This window comes from Atractosteus spatula, chromosome 3 (assembly GCF_055471065.1).
Source record: "Atractosteus spatula isolate fAtrSpa1 chromosome 3, fAtrSpa1.hap1, whole genome shotgun sequence".
Lineage (NCBI taxonomy): Eukaryota > Metazoa > Chordata > Actinopteri > Semionotiformes > Lepisosteidae > Atractosteus > Atractosteus spatula.
The window spans coordinates 9,778,126-9,800,990 of record NC_142708.1 but is presented as its reverse complement, the minus strand read 5'-3'; the positions used below and the strand labels follow the sequence as shown (position 1 = coordinate 9,800,990).

At 42.5% G+C, this 22,865-nt stretch overlaps 1 protein-coding gene across 3 annotated transcripts in view; it reads right to left on the bottom strand.

The window, feature by feature from the left end:
- Window positions 1-22,865, bottom strand: part of wdr7 (WD repeat domain 7) — a 212,265-nt gene that overhangs the window by 161,087 nt on the left and 28,313 nt on the right. For all 3 annotated transcript variants that reach the window (XM_088912070.1, XM_088912072.1, XM_088912073.1), the window contains 3 exons: window positions 16,937-17,132; window positions 12,518-12,732; window positions 1,545-2,305 (listed from right to left, as the gene is read on the bottom strand). In XM_088912070.1, coding sequence (XP_088768196.1) covers window positions 1,545-2,305; window positions 12,518-12,732; window positions 16,937-17,132 — 1,172 coding nt within the window. The remainder of the gene's footprint in view (window positions 1-1,544; window positions 2,306-12,517; window positions 12,733-16,936; window positions 17,133-22,865) is intronic.

The following is a 22,865-nucleotide window of genomic DNA, read 5'->3' as shown; positions in this document are numbered from 1 at the left end:
GAAAAGGCAAAGAACCATGAAAAATTGAAAACTAAAAAATTAAAAAATTTAGCACTAACTTGGGGCTGCTGGTATCTTCATCCAGAATGTTTCTTTACCTATCTGTCCATGAAAGCTAGTGAAAAGGCACACTTCAAAGGGAAATATAAACACACTCCATGAAATTGTCATCTCCAGATGTTTCATAAACAGTGTGAAACTCTAAATCTTTCACCGCCAAATGGGGAAATGGAAGCTCTAACAATAAGCTGCGTACTCTGCAGTAATATCAAACAGAGGACAACAGCTCAATACTGGATAGCACTTCAGCCTGCACCTCCATCAATCTGTAATCACACAGCCTTGTTTCTGAGAACAAGAAAGTTCTAAGACCCTAGTAACTCTGATACAGGGTTTCTAGAGCATGTTTCCATAATTAATTGCCTGCCATAGTAATGAAATAGAATAATGAAATAAAAATGTGAGATACAACTTCAAACTATACCTCTAAAAGCAAGCTTTTATTCATCGGTCCGCCCAGATTTTTCTAACATTCTGCTAACCAGTGGGGCACCATGCCACAGAAGCTTGAATCCAACAGTAAGAAAAATTCAAGCATTGTTGTCCAGAGCTGTAGCTGAAATAAAAAGTTGCACTAGGAAGCATAGCGTCTGATCTAATTAACATTTCCAGAAGTGCAAAAGCTTCACTTCTATCATAGGCGCAGAACAACATATAAAACAGAAGAACCTACAGAAAAGAGTATAGCTGAAATAATGTTATTCCTTGGGAAAAAAAAATCTTCTTTTAAAAAATACAATACCAAGAATCCACTCCATAGATCTTTTTGTTTGCAAGACGATAATTTAGTGCAGTGACACACCGGTAAACTGCAAACTCAAGAACAACCACGATTTCTCCTTACCCACTTATAAGTTAATACATTAGGCAATATGATCTGGTAGTCCAGCCTAGTATCAAATCCATCAGCAGCAATCCAAACAGGTGCATGGATTAATCACTTTTACCACAAACACCATCATAGTACCCAAATGCTTTTTACAGGCTTGTCTGGCAGCCTCCCTAAAAGATTCAAGTAATAGGTTTATTCCATGCTGAAAAAAAGAAGAAAGAAAACAACATTTCGGCCATGGAGCCTTCTTCAGGTGACCGAAGAAGGCTCCACAGCCGAAACGTTGCGTTTACTCTCTTCTTTTTTTCAGCATGGAATAAACTTACTACTTGTTCCTTTGCAGCCTACGCATGCTGACGCAGCTCCCCACCTCCCTAAAAGATTGACTGTTAACTGCATACTGATATAGACAGACATCAGAAGGATGGAAAAACTGTAAATATCATATTTTAGTATGAAATGAAACTCAGTTCAGGCGATTCATTAAAAATCCCATTGAACCAACCACCTAGTTAAAAACTCGGTTTAAAAATCTAAGTGACGTAATATTATAAGTGAACCCATTTCGTTTTCTATCGTTAGAGCTTCCGAACCACCGTTTTTCTCAATTCAGTCTAGAGAGCTTTCCCCACAGAAGGTCACCCCTACGTACCTGGCGGGTGCTTTCTTCATGTGCTCCCCAACAAAGGTGGCGTTGGTCATGCTCATCAGGGTATTGGCCAAGGAAATGACGGAGAGAAGGTGTTGGGTGGTCACAGCCCGGGACACACCGTAGGTGCCCTTCCCCAGGATCTCGGACACCGACATCTTCCTGCTGACCGTGTCGGTGCCCCCCCTGCCTGTCGCCACCCGTACCATGGAGTTCTTGAAGGTGGGAAGCATGAGGGACATGTGGCCGCCCCGGGACAGCAGGCCGAAGGAGACGGGGCAGTGAGGCTTGAGCATGCCCAGGCGGCTGAGGCACACCTCGTCCAGCACGCTGTTAAGCCCCCAAGCGTGGAGGCAGGACATGAAGAGCTTGGCAGTGTCCATGGTCAGGTTATACTCCAGCAGGCTGAGGGACTTGGACTTCGGGTCATCCCTGCGCTGGCGCCGGACTTCGTCGTCCTCGTCGTCCTCGTCGTCCAGCAGGTGCTCCTTGATGTTCTCCTTGATGGTCTCCTTCACCTGCTTCAGCAGCACGGCCGCCCTCTTGCCGGCCAGGAAGGAGCCCCCCTTGTCCGAGCTGCCCTGGGCCTTCTGCAGGCTCTCGGGGGAGACCAGGGTGGGGTTCGGCCGCGCCGCCTCCTCCGTCAGCAGCTGGATGATGACGGCTTCCACGTCAAAGAAGAGCACGTGCATATCCGGATCCATCAGGTTCGTCTTCATGGCTTGCACCATCAGGGAGTTGTGAGAGTACTTCGGCAAGTTGCCCTGGAAAAAAGACACGGGAGACGTAAAACGTGGACAGCCAAGTGCCACCCCATCGAGATCATCTCAAAGGCAGCCCTAGCGTAGCAGGCACATACTGAATTCGCTCTCTCTGTCAAGGAACTAACCCAACCTGCTCCCATTAAACCCACAGCGACCCAAGAAGTTCCAGGGTACTGTCAGGAAATCAAGTAATCAAGTACAAACACACTGAAACTGAACATCTACACATTGTCTACGCAAACGGCAAACAGTCGGGTTGGGGGGGGAAACTTCCAAAGGTTTCAGAAGTTACCATGAACGTTAACCAAGTTGAGGAAGAGATGTGGGGGGGAAGAACACGAAAACTGGTGTGTTCAATAGGCACACAGAGGTGCAAGAGCTGCTCAGAAAAAGTGTGCAGTAAGTGTGGTAATAATCTCAGATGAACTGCTGAGGGGCCTATGGCTGGTCCTGCCCCCACCACTGCAGCAGGTAATGCTGGGAGATTCCCATGATGGGAGGGGCCCGTTCCAAAACCACAGGGAACAGTCTTCACCCAACTCACAAAGCAAAAGTGCAATGACAAGACATTCAAAACCCAAGGAAATCACCTAGAACTCCTGTTAAGTCAGTAACCAGTAGAAAGCTAGTTTATAGATTAATAAAAATTCTTATTACACAAAAAGACCCATCAAAGTCGACATTAGATATTACAATGAGAATGAATGAGAATTTTATAAATGCAGTTCACTTAACTATTAAAAGTTTGGTTCATGATGTGAAGTTCGCTCAAATTGTTCCACTGCAAAGTTTTCGTAAGGTACAGTGGGAAGAAATGCATTATAAAGTTGTAATCTGATTATCGACAAACTAATGCCCATGCAAAACAGCAGCCACTGTGAAACCTTTTTTAACGGTGTAAGATTCACACAACTCGACCGGCTATCAAAAACTGATTATTTCCAACATTTTATTTGTCGGGGAACAAGCGTTAACCTCTTGATAATCAGCTAAGAAGTGATCACAGTGGCCAAGCCCAATCCACAAAACCATCTCAGACACTGCATCTGGTCACTCCTTCAGCACCATTGAGCACTCAATAAGAATCAGACCAACGTCTATTACTGACAATTAGTGCTTAGGAGGCTGGGACTGTCACACTGCTCAATGGTAGTTAAGCATTTTCAATGAATAGGAAGCATTTGCTTCAACAATCACTGACTGATCTAAAAAAAAAACTGTTTTGCAAGAAAATGAGCACTTAAAAACCTTTGAAAAGATTCTAGTTCCAAGACATGGTTAATAAATATGGGCTTCAAATGACATAACATCAGAAAGTAAAATGCATCAAAACACATTTGCACATTATTGGCAAACAAACAGGTGTGTAGCATGGTCCTCACACGCACAGAACTAAGCATTGTAACTACTGGTGTACTTAGAATGTTTAACATGTGAATAAAAATTATGATTTGCCAAAAACATCACATTTTATTAATTATACAGAATTTAACACGTATGTCTGTCCCTACATAAAACCTATAGTTTTTTCCTTTTGTAAAGTATTTGAATAAAAGATGCTGTAAATCAAATCTGGTAAGATTTCATCATCAACAAAGCTCGTTTCAGTCATTTTCTTATAATAATGACCGTGTCCATCCAACAATTTAATTCTGCACCATCCCAGATACGCCAGGTGACACCGCACAGTGATCTGACATTTCATTATGAGGAGACAAAACAGCTCTTCTGCTTCTTGATGCCTGCAGTCTGACCGTTTGAGAGCTCAGGGACATGAAGCAGCGTTCTCTGCATCTCCCCCCCCGGATGAAAAAAAAAATCTACTTATGATAAATTAATGTTCTTTTTTTTTAAAGGAATGAAAAGTAGCTGCCTCCTAGAATTTGTTTGTAGACCACCAATACTTCATTAAAAAGGGCAAAAGATGAAAAGCCACACAAATGCAGCAAAAAACAGGATCGCACAGTTGCGTCTAAAACCAGTCCTTTTTCAAACCCTTTAGCACACCAGACATATCCAAATTTCCAGTGTCCATTTCAACACAGTGCTTATTAGGGACATTCTGTCAGAATTCAATATGTCTAGCCAATGTGGTGTGGTCTGAATGGCGTCACCTTATTTTGATTCTCTTCTGCAATTTATTAAGACTCGGGTGAAGAGAGTCCTCTGTGGCCTGGATCGGCTCATGGAGAAATGCTGCCCTCTCCAGTCCGGTTGCTGTCACGACAGGTGAACAAAGAAAAAAAAATCCCCGACTGTTCTTACACCTAACACTGCCACAGGGCTGCACAGGACCGCTGGTATTCTGCACCTCACCAACCAGGGAGGTGAAAGGAGATGATTCCTCAGTCAAGCCCAGAGGATCTCATTAATAAGCCCAGCAGCTTAATCCCCTCTCACAACAATACCCCCTTAACACGTCCTCATATCATGAAAACTCACTTGCCTTTTATGGTGCATTATCTTGGGTTTTAATGCAGAACATGCATACAGAAACACACACCTCAAAGTTCTTGTCTGTATTTTTGCTAATGTTGTTTCAAAGCTGCATGGTTGAAATCGGTTTCAGTGTTTTACATCAGGTATGAGACCTGAAATGAACCAGCTAATGGGTTCTAAGAAGACCATATTAACATTTTCTCAAAAATAGCGATCACTGCTTTTCTTGACATAAATGACAGAAAAGAGTGACATTTTAATGCAGTTGGGCAAATAAAACATCTCTGTGCTGCGCTCACTATACATCTTGAACTTGAAGAATAAGTGGACCCAACTGCAAAAAGAAAATTAAGCAATATTGTTTTTGTAAATGCAACATCCTTTGAGGACCGCAGATGAACATCACTCCGTTCTGCACTATCAATACATTCCTGCGACTGGCTCTTCAAACCCTGGGTACGTCTCAATGAGACCATATTTTATGTCAAACATTTACACACCTTTCTACTTTGTGGTTTCACTATTTTGAAAAATCTTAGAGCCTTAAAATTGGTTTCAAGCCGAAAAGAATCCTCGTCTCTGCCCCTCCTGTACCTACAGTAGAAATGAATCTGAAAGAAAAGCACTTTCCTTCTTGCTGTGGCCCTGTGAGACAAGGAAAAGGAATATGTACAGAATTCTCCCTGACCAGACAGAAAATACTTCTCTCTAATTTCTGTTCAATTTAAGATTTAAGACTGGGATCTTGGTTTGACATTAGGAAAAAGTCAGGGAGGCACAGAGAAGTGGCAGAATTTGGGAGTTCTGCAATTCTGGAGGAAATAGTGGTGTAAAAAGCGTTTTTTTCCGATTAGATTTTGGAAGGTGCTGGAGACATAAATACAGATCTTTCTCTGTAAAGATGCAGGCTGAGGGAAGAAGGATCTAAGCAGCAACAGCAGGTGGGCCAGAGAGGCAGGGCAGAGTAGCCAAAAGCCCCCTTAAGGGGAAAGCTCGCTCATTACAGAGAGCATCCCAGAGCACTTGCTCTCACTCCCAGTACCCCTGAAAGTGCTCAATTCATTGCCTTCAGACAAAACAGGTAAAGCTCCTTCAGACTCAAAGATTAAACCCCCCCCCAAAAAAAATCTATACAAAGTCAGCATCGTACAATCTGCTTACCATGATTAGACAGGCTAACTGTTTAGAAACAAGAAAGTGGCACAGTGAAAGATGGGAGAAGGAATTCTGTTGAGGAAATATGGATGTGAAGGGCTAAAACCAGGAAATTGCAGAAGCGCTTTAAGGAGCCCATCACCCAGCAGTGGAGTAAAAAGGGCTGATGTTAATGAGGATGCATGTACTAACTCCATGATGGGAAGAAATGACTGTTTTAACCGGACAGTAAGATGGGGATCTGCATGTACAAAGGCAAGTTTTGCTTTTTTAAATTTGATTCAAGGGAACACACCCTCCAGCTCTGAGTTAATCACTTGAACGCTTGGAGAAACCAACATACAAGAGGTCAACTGCAGTTTCAATGTTCTGTGCACGTTTATGCAGTTTTGGTAGAAGGGGCCCTTCATCTCTTGGAAGTATAACTATGATTCTGTGATTTTTGTGATTCTTGTGAGCTCGCAGAAAAGACATTTCATTGCCAGCAACTACTGCTGCACGCTGTATTGTTGTGCATTTGATAAATAAACTCCGATTTGATTTGATTTGATATGAAATGTTCACATTCGTTAATGAATGTCACTGTCATTATCTGTACAAGGATTGGAGTCACAAAACAAATATTTCCAAAAACAAACTTTTTTGAAGGTTTACAGACTTCACAGTCACAAATCTCAAATGCAACTGTATGTAGCTCATTAAAAAAACGCCTCTATAAAAATGGAAACATCCACAGCCTCCCTCCACGGACCTTCGGTGAAAGTCTTACTCCATGAACATTAACAAAAAAGAACGCCACCATGTCGAGCAGCCCTGCCGTTTGCGTTTTTCAGCGCAGCTCCTGGAAGCGCAGGGGCTGCAGAAACTGTAAGATCACCCGCGCTGGGGGTGGGGGGTGGGGGGGGGTTGAGACTGTGGCTGTAACACAAAAGAGGAGGCCAGGATGATTGCAAGCATTTCATGGTGATTATCTGTCATTACCGTTGTAAAGGGGTGTATTTGGCCCTGTTGTGGGTTTTATCGTGTGGAATAATGGTTTGTTTTGACAGGAGATATTGCCATGTTAGCCCTCGGTGCAGAATTATCCTGTCACTGGGAGTGATGGGATATTACCTGAAGACAAAAAAAGCCGGATGGCTGTGCAGATTGTCAGCTGCAAAGAGGGCCTTTTAATCCCAGCCAACAGCTTCACTGCAGCCATGTCACACAGCAATCTGAGGGCTGAAGAACAGTAATGCAAACTGCACATGAGGGTCAACATAATTGCTCTCAAATTATGAAGACCGTACAGACGTAACAGCATGGGCATTTTAACATCACTTACTATGGCAAACGATCCAAGCGGTCTGTGAATTTGTTTATTTGCTTGAAAGACCTCTACTCTGAGGGATTTGAAGATGACATTACGATCCTGATTTTAACCAGTGCAGTGTAAAAAAAAAACTGACAACCAAACTAAAATTAAGGTTCCTTACGAAGACGCAAAAAAGAAAAACGGTGTACAAGATATGCTACAACCAGCAAGAATGTATACAAGTCCAAATCCACTGGGAAACGGAAAAAAGAAGAAAAAACAAATCCCCAAAGTGATTTAATCATCATGGAATAGATAGGACTAGAGCAACTTAATATTTAACATGCAGTTTTAGAAATTACAGATCACAATACTGATTATTAACAGTGTTTCCATTAGCTCTGAACACCCAGTGTTACTGCATCGCCGTGACATTATAAGTCATTACAGAAACTATGGCAATAGTACAACAGCAGGACAATACAGAAGGTATACAATGCAAATGGCTTAAATGTAATATCTTGCCATTCACATTTTTGAACTAAGTGGGCACTTCACTACAGCTATCACATTTCAGCCACTTTAGGAAAAAATCAGAAGTCTTCTGTACTTCCTAAAAACATTAACAACTCATTTACTTGTTTGGACTACATACAGAAACACTGTTCCAACAGTTGTTTATGTGTTGCTGACAGATATATGGTGATGAACATTTCATTTTTATGAAACAACACATTGTTTGTTGTCTTAAGTAATAAACAGTCAATCATAACTGCTTTGAAATATGTTTATAAAACTTGCTCCCCACTGAAAAATCCCTCCTCTGATGCAATTATTCAATCTTTTTTTTAAAAACAGCTGAAATCTCAGAAGACTGGAGTTCCGTTGATATTCAGCCTCTTCCCCAAATACTAAGTTAGGTTAGACCCTAAACGCTATAGGCCTATGTAGTATAACCTACGGTATTTTACCTTGCCTTTCTAAGATCATGGAAATAATTAACAAGCAGCTTTGATATTCTTAGAAATCAATTGCATTTTATCTCATACGTAGTATGGTTTTCATTCCGGTCATGGCTGTGTTACAGCAATCTTAAATGTTTTGAATGGTATTATAACGGTGCTCAATAAATATCACACTTGTGCTGTTATCTCTATAGATTTCATTTGATTGATTGATTATTTCATTAAGCCTTTTAATACTGTGGTACTTTGTTCAAAAAAAGAAGTTTCTTTGGTGACAGAAACTCCTTTGCATGGTTGTGGAATTATTTACATACAAAGCTGTGCACAGTGTAAAATCTGACGGTTCATAATGTCTCGAGCCACAAAAGATTCCTTCTTCTTAAAGAAGAAAGAGACATGCCTGTACTCGCATATTCTGACAACAGGCACATTGTGTTGTCTGCAGGCATACTGTATAGAAACTCCTATAGGTGCTGTTTTTATAGCTTTAAAACTGGTACCTTGAGGTAGAAACAACTTTAGGGCAAAAGCAGTGTCATAAAATCAATATTCTGGCAGTGTGGCGTTACAGAGCATCATAAAATGCTATATGTTCTGAACTGCGGCTTGGTATAGCTGGTGTTTGATTTGAACTTCACACCACTTCTGGCCTTTAATGGAGCAGATAAGGGCATACTTGAATCATTCCAGCTGGCATTAATCTGACATTTACTCATGAAAAAGTTTCCTGCCATGCCTCAAATACCTCCTTTTAAAATGTGCCTGGTTCCACAAGGCAAGACAACTAAATATTACTGCTGGTCTGCAAAAGACAAAAGCTGTACTAATAGGTTTTACGTGAATACTGTTTGTTGCTGCAACAACTGGGGCTTTTCCAATCGTAGCCCGTGTGGAATGGAATAATGTCACCGTGCAAATAAAATGGGACAAAATGAACCAATATATGAAGACAGCCGGTTACAGGCCCATATAATTTTCATTTAAATTAAAATTTAACATCTTGAAAAATGACTTAGACATGTTTTTTTCTAGGGGGCTCCTGCTTCTCACTGAGGTGAAACACCACATAGCATCATGTTTTGTGACTTTTAGGACACCATGACTTTAAGATCGTGTTGAAGAAACTGCCAGGCTTTGCTAAAGACCTTCAGAGATCATTACATTGGCACTCATGTTCCCAAGGACCCAGAAGGGAAAAATCACTGAAGACTGATTTGCCTCTTAGATCTGCACAGAGCGCACAGGATCAGGCATCTGGAGAGGCCCAGGACAAACTGCTCAGCCCGAACTCTGCACAAGTGACCAATTTGCGATCAGTGACTGAATTCACAGGGCCTGACCGGCCTGCACCCTCCGTTGTACACAACAAGCTTCAATCATCTGTTTTGAAGATAGGTGTATTTCTGTCACATGTCTGCGTCAGCGCCTTGATAAGAGTGCATTCTAAAATAAGCAAAGCATCTGACACGAAGAGTTCTTTCTTCCTGTGTTCTTTCTTTTATATCATTTTTCAAGCAAGAAGGAATTGGTCTAATTGGTCACTGAATAACGGGCATTAAAAAAAACAGGAAACTGTTTCCTCTTCCAGAATTAACCTTTTTTCTATTGCTAACTCTCCCGTCTTGCTCATCGTGCCCGCTGTCTTTCCATCCAGCGAAGCTCTCATTCCGCCCCATTTTATTTTGCAGCCCTTTCCTCCTGCCTCCAGCGCTCATCGCAGGCGCACAGCGATCAGCCCAGCCGCCTGGACTCCAGCAGGTCACAGAGCGGCCAGCTGCAACAGCCTCACAACCACAGAAGATCAAACTAATTAGGGCCAAATGTGCAGCAGGCGAGAGGGAAAGGTCAAGAATTCTGTAACACTGTCAAGAGTAAAAAAAAAAAAAGCTTTAACTTCTTCTTTGTCCGGAGGCTGAGATAGTCAGCCACATTCATGCTATCCTTAAGGTCATCTATCACTTGCTTCCTGCTTTTTTGGTTTAACGAGCCGGTCTCTTGGCACCTACCCGCCTCCAGGTCTGCCATTTGAAATGTTAAAAAAAGAAAGAAAGGAAGAATGAAATTGTAAAAAAAAAAAACATGCATAGGACATCTTCTTCTTTCATAATAAGATATGATCTGAAAGAAAACGCCGTCTGAATGGCCTTTGTGACGTTCGCAAAATTTACCAAAGTCCGGCAGCCTTTACTTCTTCTCTTTGTTTACAAGGAGCTTCGCTTTCCTTGGATACCATTCAGAGGTGAGCAATCCTGGTCCTGGAGGGCCGTCGTGTCTGCAAGTTTTCATTCCAACTGAGCTCTTAACGAGCTACACCAGACATAACCAGACCCACCTGCTGGCTACTCCCAGCTCTCATGTGATGCTGCTTGAAGGAGGCCTTGAAAGACACACTGGCCTTCCAGAACCAGGACTGGATCCCACTGGTTTCACAGCACCGGGCCTCCTTGCTGAAGCACGCACTGGGGACTGACAAATATCACATCAGATTGGACTTTTAGAAGCAGATTATCACATTCAAACTTTAAATCAATGACAATAACAGATCCATGCAGCATAAATGCCAAAGAATTTTCACAACACCAAAAAGCCAAGGTGTCTTGTGTCTAGTCCACAGAAGGTAAAAAGGAGATCTCTTCTCGTTCTCACACAAATCCAACTAAGACAAAAAAAAAACAGAGGCAGGTTTGCCTGCTACCCCAGCTGACAGACAGAACTGCTGACACGTGTCGGCGTGTGCCACCACTTCAAGCAGAGCTATCGCACTCCCATGTTCAGAATGACCACCCCAGTGGACTTGCTCTGTGGAGGACTATTGTTGACACTTATAACTTTTACTACAAGCACTTCTAAAACTGATACACGCGTTGAATACAGGAGCTACATATCATTTTTTAAGCTCTGAAGATTGCAGATTCATCTTTTTCCTTTTTTATTCTGCTCTTCATGCCGTGTACTGTAAACACACGTTATATCATTACGGCTGTTTCTTATTTGACACTCAACAGGCAGTACCAGTTTTTTACCATGTTTCTTACCTGTACTCTTCCACCTAAATGACTGGCTCATTTGCCAATGATAATATGATTTGGCCTTTGTGCATTATGTTTATGTTCTCATGCAGACAAGTGAAAGAGTGCTTATAAAATTGGCACCTCCGTCGTCCCTCCTCCCTAAGCAATGTGAAATGGCAGAGGGAAAGTGAAGACTCAGACGTATGGGAAAGGACACCTCAGAGCAAAGAAAATAAAGAGGTTGTTTTTCTCGCAGTGTGAAAAGGTTTAGGTGCACATGTAAATGGTGTGCTCCTCCACAAAAACGCTCAGACTCAAGGTGGTCTCACTTGTGCGTGACTAGCTTGTGCTCAGTTATGAAAGATGCTGATGATCCAGGCATCATGAGTTTGCTCAGTGCGACGGGGATTCCCCAAGCCGGAGCACATAGCTGGCTGAAGGACCTGCTTGCAGGCATGCCGCCGGAGGACACGCCTCTCCTCCAATCAGGGCTGGGGGGGACCGCGGCGTGTTAAGAAGCGAGTGGCTGGACGGCGGTGGCGAGTCTGGGGGAGTCTGCATGGGCCTCCTCATCCTGCCCTGTGCATGACCGCCGGACTTCGCAGTCGTGAGCCGTGACGAGCAAGATGCACAATTCGAGATTCCAAAGAGGGTGGGCAAAACGGAAATAAAATGGCTATTCCAACATAAAAACAATGATGTTAAAGAAAGCAAAAAAATGCTTCCTCATTTCCGTTAAAGTGTCTGCTTCTTAAGAGGCACTTCTACAATCTGCATTAACTAAACGCTTCTCAAGACAGTTTAGATATTTGATAGTCATTTCTCCAGCCATATCCTTTCTACTAGCATTTGGGGACACTCCATTATCAAAGGGGGTGTCATTTCCTTGTCTAATTGCTGGAAAGAGGCACTATCTTTTCAGCTATGAGTGAAACGGCTGCATAGCAGACAGAAAACTGAATTCCCCAACGAGACAGATGGCATGCATTTTTCATAAAGCGATTATCCCCTCCACTGCTCAGCTTCCACTGTGTTGTTTTTGTGCTTTTTTAAGTCTGTGATAGTTTTTAAATTGGTCACATATGTTTCCAAGATGTAAGTGCTTACTGAAGATGTATTAAAGAACACACAAAATGGCAAAATGCGAAATACAAAACATGCAACGCTATTATAAGATTCTTAGACTGGAGACTGAAGTGAGCCATTACAAGAATTCCTCCCAGTCAATCTGTGCTTCCGCAGGAAAAGCATAAGGACACAAGACAGGTTTCAGAGGAGAGGAGGCCATGCGGCCCACCGGAACTGCTTGGTACAGAGTCCGGGAAGGGGGCGGGGGACCGGGACTCACCTTGTCAGACGCCTCGGAGGCCAGCAGGTTGGTGGCGAGGGTCTGCAGTTTGTGGTGGGCCATGTTCTTGAGGGCGGCCAGGCTGCGGCGGGTCATGGCCTGCTTGAGGTTGACGGCGGGGTGGCTGAGGGAATCGGCGGCGGCGGGCACGGCCTCGTCGCAGGCGTTGAGGATCTCCACGGCGGTGATGCCCATCACACAGCGGTCCAGGGCGCCTGCGGGGGGGGACACCAGCGCTTCAGCCACAGGCGGGGCTTGGGGGGGACCGGGCCCTGCAGCGCGCCCCCACGACACCGCAAGGCCACATACTCCCCTGCTGCAGGTGTGCCAAAATGGACCGACCTCCTGCCGAGGGCAGGCCTTTTCTTTTATATAAGGGATTTTGCTGCTTGTTTATATATTTTTTTTTTTTCCAGCTGATGCTCGTCTCTCTCGGCTGCAGTTTCAATCTCGAGAGCGAAACCAGTTTAAACGTCTCATTTCCCCCCCCCCCCAGTAGAAAAAAGGTCCACACCATTTGCTGTGAACTGTAAAGTTATTGGGATTGTGTTCAATATCTACTCAAAAAAATGGGCTGAGAATTGAACAGGTAAGAATTCTGAATTCCCCTTTCCCTCAAAGACTATAGTACCTGCTCCTCACATTGATAGAAGACTCCAGTTCACAGTGCCATTACCCATCCAACGCATCAGCACACTCCACTGTTAATTTCACACTTTACTACCCAGCAATTTCACCTACTACGTCTCATTCTTGGGCCTTTTCTTTATAAAGGCCTGAAAAACGCAGCCCAAAACCTTCAGCTACTTTCGAATGGCAAATGTTTGCAGAGAGCTTTGCTGGATACAAACCATTCCGATTTTTTTTGCTTCATTATCTAAGCAAGGTCGCTTAAAACCAAGGCCTTTCCTACAGCTGACTTGCTAAAGACTGAATATTTTCATTGTGTTTTCCAGTCATGTCGACACATCAAACAGTGGAATGAGCATTTCCTTGGCCTCAAGGGTCTTCCTGGGTTCAGTATTACTATACAATCTGGGCACACCAGACCAAAAACAGATTGCTGAAGCACGAGTGGAACACCATACAGCTCTCAGACTGGTCTATTCCTACAACAAAGCACTAACAAATTCAGGTGCAAAGGCATCACCTCTCCCGTTGCAGGTAAAATGACCAGTGCAAAGGAAACGTCAGTGTGATTTATTTCGATTGTTTGACGGTAACGTGATCACATTTTTCTGTGAATCTTTACATAAAATGCTCTTAAAAAGTGGAGAACATGCCCAAGTATGACCACAGGCAAAAATTAGGAAAGACAACATACACTGTAAGGAGTCATCAAGCAGATCCTTCAATTTAACACTACAGGTTATAACAAGTCTACAAAAATAGGCACATTTATAGTCATTCCTTCCCCTTCCCAAACCAGATGAAGATAAGCCATCAGTGAGGATAAAATCTGGACAGTTTTCCTCATGAGCCATGAAGAGGCTATGACCTACTCAGCAATATTCCTTTAAAACCAGATTTAAGAGCTTGCATAAACAGGCTAATGCACCTAATGTAGTTACAAATACTGACTTTTAGCATCAGCCTTATTCAATATTTAGAAAATGTTTCTAAAGTGCATGGCCTCTGGTTTGCCTTGTGCAATGCAATGTGAGTACAAAGCTGGGTAAATAAAATTTAAATGAGAACAGGCTCAGTAAGTGGAATGTAGCTTAATGAAACCTTGTGTAAGCATGGCAAACACAGCACATAAATTATTTACCAGGTTGTTAAAACAGAAGAGCAGGAACTATCACTAAATGGCATAATCATAAAAATATACACCACTATAATTGCACTTTTTTTCATAATGTTAAGAGGACAGACGAAGCAGTCAACGACTAAAAACCTTGTCATTTTTTTCTGACAATGAAATTACACTCTATATATTATGCAACATTTAGTTTTTAAAAAAAGCTTACTTAAAGGGTAGAATACATAGCCGTTCTGTGAAGATCATTTTTCATTCAACAGAAGGCCTAAAGACAAACACGTGGGAACATCACCAACACACCAAAGTGTGCAAATAAAGTTATTGCCACTTTATGTAACTTTCTAAGCATCTTTTTTTCCAAAGTGACTCTGCTGTTAACTCGGTCTCTTATCAGAACTCTTCAATGGCACTTTGACATAACCAGAATTTACAAATTAGATTAAACATGTTTTAATTAGTAGCTTCACTCAATACATCATCAGTGGAATTTGCCTTTAGGAGGATTCAATATATGGATTGTAGAAGACTTGCATGATTAGATGCATGCAGATATGTAATTATGAGTCCTTAAGGCATTTAAAAGTTTATTAAAGTGAAATTTAAAAAAAAATACTGAAAAACAACAGATCTAAGATATCCATACCTACACTCTGTAAAAAAACAGTCTTAATGTTGTTAAGTTATAAATACACTGTTTTGAAACACAGCTTTGAAATTTAACACCTGATTGATTAAACAGCATCACAGGACTAAGAAGATCAGCTCTATATAGCACTGCTTTCTTAAGAATGAGTTTATTCACAATGTATAAATCACCACAGTCGAAAAGTAAAACAGACTACATAACACTGAACACAGAACACAAGTTTCTGTGTTGTGTTGATTTATATAATTCTTTCATCATCTTCTTTCCTTGATTTTAATGATGTGTGTATAAAACTGGCATAGCTTTGCATTAATGGCTATGCTACCATGGTGCATACCTTATTTTGCTTTTTTTGTTAAACAATTTTATTTTACCATCAAAACCAATGATACAAGCATAAAAATGCACACAAAGATCTGTGAACAGTGAATTTGTTCACATACTGTACATTTGCCACACAAGATCAGATTACTTATTTCTAAATGATCGGATGATGATGGATAGAGCTAATCTGAGAAGCTGAACACTTTTTTCCAATTATTTCCCATTTTTAATAACATGTACAAGTAAAACGCCTTAAGGGAAATACTGCAGAGGAGAGCTATGTACTGGAAAATGGCTACTGTACTGCCCATCTATAAAAAAAGGGTGACAAAACTGAAATCAAGTAATTATAGACCAATAAGTCTGAGTTCTATTACATTTCCATAGCTATAATCAATTATCGGATCTACAGGATCACCTATATGGAAATACAAACCTAAGGGAGAGTCAACATGGATGAAGAAAAGGTAGACTTTGCTTAATTAAGTTATAAGGGGTCTGTGAGCAAGTATCAGATACACACAGAGAGCATTTGATAGTGTATTTACTAAGGCCTTCTGAAAATATGAAGTTCCTCATTAAAGGGTAATTCCTAAATTCCAGGTGGTAGGAGCACAGGAATGTTTGGATTGAGAACTAATGTTAACGATCAAATTAGGAAGACGTAATCAGTGGAGTACCACAGGGATCTGTACTAGAACCATTGTTATAACTTCATTAATATATCGATAAAGAAATGCATGGGCTGAAGTGCTCTTAAAACCAAAACCTTTCTTTCTCAAAGGGGGGTATGGGAGAATAAAACAAGTTACCCAGGATGTTGTTGATATTTTGGTGTCTTCAACAGAAATGTATTTCATGTCAATGTGATCAGATATAAAATACTGGGTTCTATCCAGCCCAATGAAGAGGTTAATCTGAAAATAAACTATATTGATGGAAGAGGGTGTCAGTAAATGTTCTTTCTTCACCTAGTGCCATGAAAACATATTTTACAACAAGTCTGCACCTTGATTCAAGCATCAGATTTTCAAGGAAATAATCCTGATCTCTAGTCTGACAACCAAATTTGTTTTTCCTCCTACACACGTTATCTTGAAAATGAACTTTGATTCTGTGGGTAGTCCTCACAATGAGCTACCAGGACATCACAATCAGAGTAGTAGTTCAGCAGTGGCCATTTGTAACTGCATCAGAAAAGAGCCCAAGAGCACAGGAACAACTGCAGATCATTATTTCAACTTCCATTAGCCTATAAATGATTAACTGCAGGCTAAAGCTTACAATTGCAACTGTGCTCAGTACGCAGATAATTCACAGATCTTTAAACCAAATAAGACATTAAAACTGACAAAACACCAAGCAAAAGATAGCTGGAGTGTAAGACTTCAGTACTCTAGTGTTTGAAACACAGAAGTGGCGTGTACCTTTTCACAATGCTGAAACAGCTGAATATCACAGCACCTTCCACCACCACTGAGCCAAAACTGGTTAAGAATCAACAGTAGGAACACCAAAATCCCATCCAGGCATCCCAGAGAGCCTGCCTCAGGAGACCCTCAGAGATTTCACAGGGTTGTCTATTTCACGGGGGGGGGGGGGTTCCAGGTGAGCGCATGGGGAGCTTTAGCGAAAGACAGCTTTAACAAAAAGCGCATTGCATTTGCACCGCCGTTAAGACACGTACCGGTGTCCATCTGCCAGACGTAGACGGAGCCGTCGGAGCAGCCCACCACCAGGTAGTCGTCGCAGGGCCGCCACTTGATGACCTGGATGGGGAAGAGGTGGCGCGACGCCAGCATGATGCACTTCCTCTCTCGCAGGCTCAGGAGACCCACCGAGTGATCGCTGGCCACGGAGCAGACGCAGTGCTGGACTCGGTTCTGCAGGGGCAGAAGGAACAGCGACCCGGGGCATCAGATCCGCTGCGATGTGCTTTCCACACGAGGAATACGCCACAACTCTTCTCGTGCCTCCAGAGAAGGGTTAGCTCCACCTCATCCGTTGTTCAGGATGAAATAGCTGCCATGATGCCGACCTTAATCTCAACTTCATCAATTTCCCTACGGGATTAATAAAGTATTATCTATCTAACTTGTTGTAGAAACTATTCTAGATAAACTAGAATTCTATTCTAGTTTAGTATTCTAGATAAACTAGAACCTTTGTGTTTATCTAGAACCTAGATAAACACAAAGGCCTCAGAGTGAGGAGAGGACGGTTGTAAAAACAAGTACTTTTCTCATGAGTTCCAGAGGGCTACATTAATCCGGCTTGTTTTACAGACAACACATGAAAGATGAAGTTCAAATAAAAGCCTTAGGCTGCCCTCTCTTCAGTGTCGATTATTTTGCTAAAAGAACGCCTTCCCATGGTAACCTGTATAGTGATGTGCGCCTCATCCCTGAATGAAAATGGATGAAAGGAGAATCCTCTAAAAAGCCTATCATAATTATGAGAAATTAAAAAAAAATATATCTTGGAAAACTTCCCCTGAAAAAGAAACCATCAGTCATACAAACCCAAATCACTGACCGCAAGTTCACCTAAACTGATGGCTGCTGTGAGTGGTATCCATGCAACGTGCACATTTTTCCTTTTTCCACTAGCTATTTATCTCCAGCCTCTGCTTAAAATTCGAGGTGGGATGGAAATAATTTGATCGCTGGCCTACTCATTTCATTACTGGCCTTCTGAGGTTTTGTGATGTTATATGGCAGAGAAAGACCGTGAGAACTAATAGACTGAAAATTGCTAGAGGCTGACTTACTGCAGCTAGTAAATGCAAAATATACTGAACTTCAAAATAAACTACTTGCACAAGCAGGACACCACAAAGCTTTTTTATCAGAAAAAAATGACTTGTCTTTTCTTTTTGACACCGATATATTACTGAACAGAAATGATAGGCAAATTCATGACACGGATTAAAATCGGTTATCAAAATGACTGATCAACAGGGTACCTTCTGTGGAAGTCGCATTTTGTGTGGAAACCATTAGATACAACACAAGCTTTACATCCACAATGTAAGAACTGCACCTGGCTGCAGATGCTGTCTTGTTGGATACTCTTCCGTTCCTTTTGTAGAATCTGGACAGGTATATGCCTGTTCAATGGTCTCTAAGTCAGAAAGTCTCAGAACAAGTGTTCAATGGGTCTCAGCTCTGGAGAGTAAAAAGCACAGCAAATGGCACAGTACCACTGAGGATGTGTTGTCCCGAAGGAAAGTTGGCAAATAAGGTGTAGCAAAGTGGGAGGGCTGGGAATTGCGCAGTGCAGTCAGGTCAACATCAATCACTACAAGTTGAGTTCAGTAGGAGCTAGCCTCTCCTGCCAAGGCCATCACACTCAGATCTTGTCATCGATCTTGGCGAGGTGTCGTAACTCACGCTCCCCCAGCCTGTGGCCCATCAGAGGTGGACCGCGTTTGCCAGTGCCAACAGGACCTTGTATTTTAGGATTTCAGAACTGTCTTTTGCTCTGCCAGGTCCACAATGCCGGTGGAGGAACTTGGAAGGTCTTGGAAAGTAGCAGCTGATGACATAACAGCACTGTTCACCAGTGTCATTCACTCATTGATTCAGTTTTCTCTCCAAGTTTCCTTAGTGTGATGAATTGGGAGAATAAGAGGAATAGGGCATAGACTATCATCTTGGGGGGGTGCTGGTGGGAGAAGACAGATTTATAGATGAAAAACATGGGATCCTTTTTCTCAGCATTGCGTTTATATTTTGCATTGTACATTGAACCCCATATTAATAAATCAAAACCTGCTAAAAATGACATTACTGGGTGTGAAGACCCAAGATGACAAGCGACCACGTGCAGACATCGTCCGTTCTCCAACATGCCGATGGAAGCAGGGCTTTGTTCACTTGGCAAATGGAGAATATTTGTTTCCTTTTTTGATCTTCACCAGCCTTGACAACAAACACGCAAAACCACCTCATCACTCGAGCCAAAATAAATAAAGATATAATCATTTATAGGGGCATGCCAACTCTAATCAACATTTAGATTTTTAAATGATCAGTCTTTCTTCTTTCAAACCCAAACTGTACAGTCTTCTTTCTTCCACTGGTCTTTCCTCCAGAAAATAATAATCCTCACACTTACTATATATAGCGCTTTTCTGGACACTCCACTCAAAGCACTTTACAGGTAACGGGGACTCCCCTCCACCACCACCAGTGTGTAGCCCCTACCTGGATGAGCCATCAGTGTGGAGGAGAACTGATTAATGAAGCCAGTTTATAAACAGGGATTATTACAAAGCCATGATTGGTAAAGGTCAGGGGAAAATTTTGGCCCAAACATCAGGAACAGCCTACTCCCTGGTATTTTTAATGACCAAATACAGTCAGGACCTTGGTTTTACGTCTCGCCCGAAGGACACTGCCTTTTTACAGCATAGTGTCCCCATCACTATACTGGAGCATTAATATGAGCACCTCCTATTGGTCCCACTAACATCTCTTCCAGCAGCAACTGTCCAGGCTCACACCTGCTGAGCTTCAGTGGGTTGTTAGATGTGAGCTGAAGGGTGATAGAGCTGCTGGCTATATATATATATCTTACACAAACCACTCATGAATTACACTTACTCAGTCTTCTCACTCTCACTTCACTCTCCATCTTCATTAATCACCAAGTATTTGTATTCACTATGTGACACAGCTTAGCACCCACAACCTCAGCTTGACTCGCACAACTCTTGGTCTTCACGAGCAAACAGAAACGTTCCTGGCTGACACTGTTGGCCCTCCCTTCAGCCAGTACTTGCATCCCTGACACAGCTGCAGGCAGTCTGCTGTGTTCTCACACTCCCAGAGACTGCCTGACTGTGTGCTGATAAGATACAAGGAGCACCCGGGCCATCTAGTCTCGCTTTCCCGGCTGTGGGGAGAAGACATGCCGCATCTGTGCCAAGCGATGCCCCTCTCCTACAGGTACTAACGCCCTGTTCCAGCTGGCCAAGCCTGTTCCCCATTCCCACTGATCCGAGCCAATGACCTACCACACCATCCCCCTGTCCTGCACCTGCGACACCCCTCAGCACAGACTATGCTGTACTTTCTCCAGCCTCCCTAGCTTACCGAGTCTCACTGGCCTGGAAATCAATCCAATCCAAGCTCGCGAGAACTCCTCCCTGGATCTCCCTCTCTCCCTCCCTGCAGACTAGAGCCCAAACCAGAGACCAAAAGCCTCTTAATTAGCCCGGAGGAGTGGCTAATTCCACTCAAAACCTGTCCCAACTACTTTCCCTCACATGGAATTTCACTCCCTGTGACCACTAATTACTCAGCCAGACCAGGTGTGCCTCGGCCTTCTGCTGGCTTTTCAAATTACCAGGCGGCTTTCTCACAAAGCCCCCTCTCACTAACCTCACAGGGTGATTTAGTGCTTATGTCACAGTCTCAGTCCCTCCAGTGCTTAACAGTCAGTCATGAAGGATCAATTAATCAAAATGACACCAAAAAAAATCAATTTCCAAAAACTGTACATTTCTTTAAAAAAAATATACATAATGTTTCTTCGGGTGCTCAGTACATAATACTCCCTTTTGCCATAAGTCTCACGACCAAAATGCTACAAATTTTTAATGCAATAAAAAAAAATCAAATTTAGTTTTCAGACATGAAAACAAAACTGCACATAGAAATGAAGTTTACTTGTATGTTAAGACATGTATATTTTTATATTTGTACACAAGGTTTAAATGCAGCACTTGAAAGTTCATGAAATTAGTCAATAACAGCTGAAAATAAAACAAAAACTCGATCAACCCAGTCATCCACGGTCTCCATGGTCACTAATCATATCTGTTCTGCTGTGATTCTCTTCTGTAACAGCAGGGGTGTAATAACAGCACTTCTCTAGACTTTAACGACTGTGTGTTGGATTTCAAAGTCAAATCAAAACTCTCAAAACGTGATTATCAAGACGACCACACAAAGGGCCAACTGATGTATGATACGTTTGAGAGTTAAGGCTGAGATTCGGACAAATGTGTTTATATATATAAGCTTGATATTGCTAAGCATGATTCTAGCGATGAGGATCAATGTGTGAGCATTCAACATTATTTATTAGCACCTGATGTTAATACTGTACAGTGGAAGAGGATAGAGGGAAAAAAAAAAGAGAAAATCTTTGGAGATGTGAACAGCATCTAAATTGAAACTGCAACCTCCAGTGACAGGCAGTGTTCCCAGGTGGTGATTCACCAGCACCAGAATCCTTGACCACGAAGAAACACTTCAGTGGCTGCAGGGAAGCAGAACAGCAAGGAGCTCCGGCACCGCGCGAGACTGAATACATCTCTCTCTCAGCATTTTATCAGCATCACAGGGGGACTTTCAGCTTAATGAGGTCATGTGTAACGTGCTTAATCAGAAAAGCACTCTGCTACTCATTGCAAAAAGCGCACTGTTGTGAAGCAGTTACAAGTGGTTGCATGATATAATATTGCATGTTCTGCTGTAATTCCAGCAAATCCCCATTAAATAGTCTGGATGCATAGCGACTATGTTACAGGCATTTACACTACTCTATTACTTTATGGGTATGAGCAATGCATGGGTTTTACATAAAATAATAATTTAGTCCTGTATTTAGTGACCTTCATAACAAAGCACCCCAGAGTGCAATTCAAAACTGTAAAACGCAGATAAATTTAAAAAGCAAATACGGTTAAAAAGCATTTGCACAGAAGCACATTTGAACCGTCCGGTTTTCAAACCGAATTTCTCAAAGTGCAGCGTTTCCGACGCTGGCTGTAAGTTAACAGGGGCTCCTGCAGGCAATAGTGGGTAGAGCAAGGAAATCCGCGTTTTCAGATCTGAAAGAAATTCTACACCGATGTGAGTAGCAGGGCCCTGACCCATGAAGCACTTTATATATTATTACAGCCACCTTGAAATCAATTCCAAATCTCACAAGCAACCCAGGTAAAGACCCCAGCAGCGGGGTGGTCAATAACCTCCAAGCAGCACAGTGAACAAACAGAAGCCTCTATCATCAGGCAAACCAGTAATGAAGTTACAGTAACCAAGACAGGAGCTTAGGAAAGGATGAACTAGCATGTTCCTCCTTCCTCTTCACACAGATCTTAGATATGTTCCTCAGGTGACAGAAAGCAATACAGTACATACAGATTTAATGTGAAAATCAAGTGACAGACCATTATCAAGAAAGACGGTGAGATTCTTAACAGCGCGATAAAATTGCTATCAAAGGTGTGATAAGACTGCGATCCAGGGTGTGTCCTGCTTTGTGCACTTTGCTTGCCGGGACAGGCTCCAGCTCCCCCACGGTAAAGCAGGTTAGAAAATGTATGGATGCATGATTGGTGACAGTCATCTGCTGTGCCATAAGTCTAGACAAAAGAACCACCAGCATGAAGCAAAAGCCAAGCTCAAATTTCCTGACCATGTTACCGAGTGAAAGCAAGGGTGTCTACACACAACAGCACACTGAACAGCAAGGGTCCCAAGACAGAGCCCTGGTGGACACCAAACCGCGCTCTCCGAAAGCAGAGCTGGCATCTGCACAGACATTCTGAAAATCAGAGAGATATGAGAGGCAAAATAGTCTAAAGTCTTTCAAGAAAC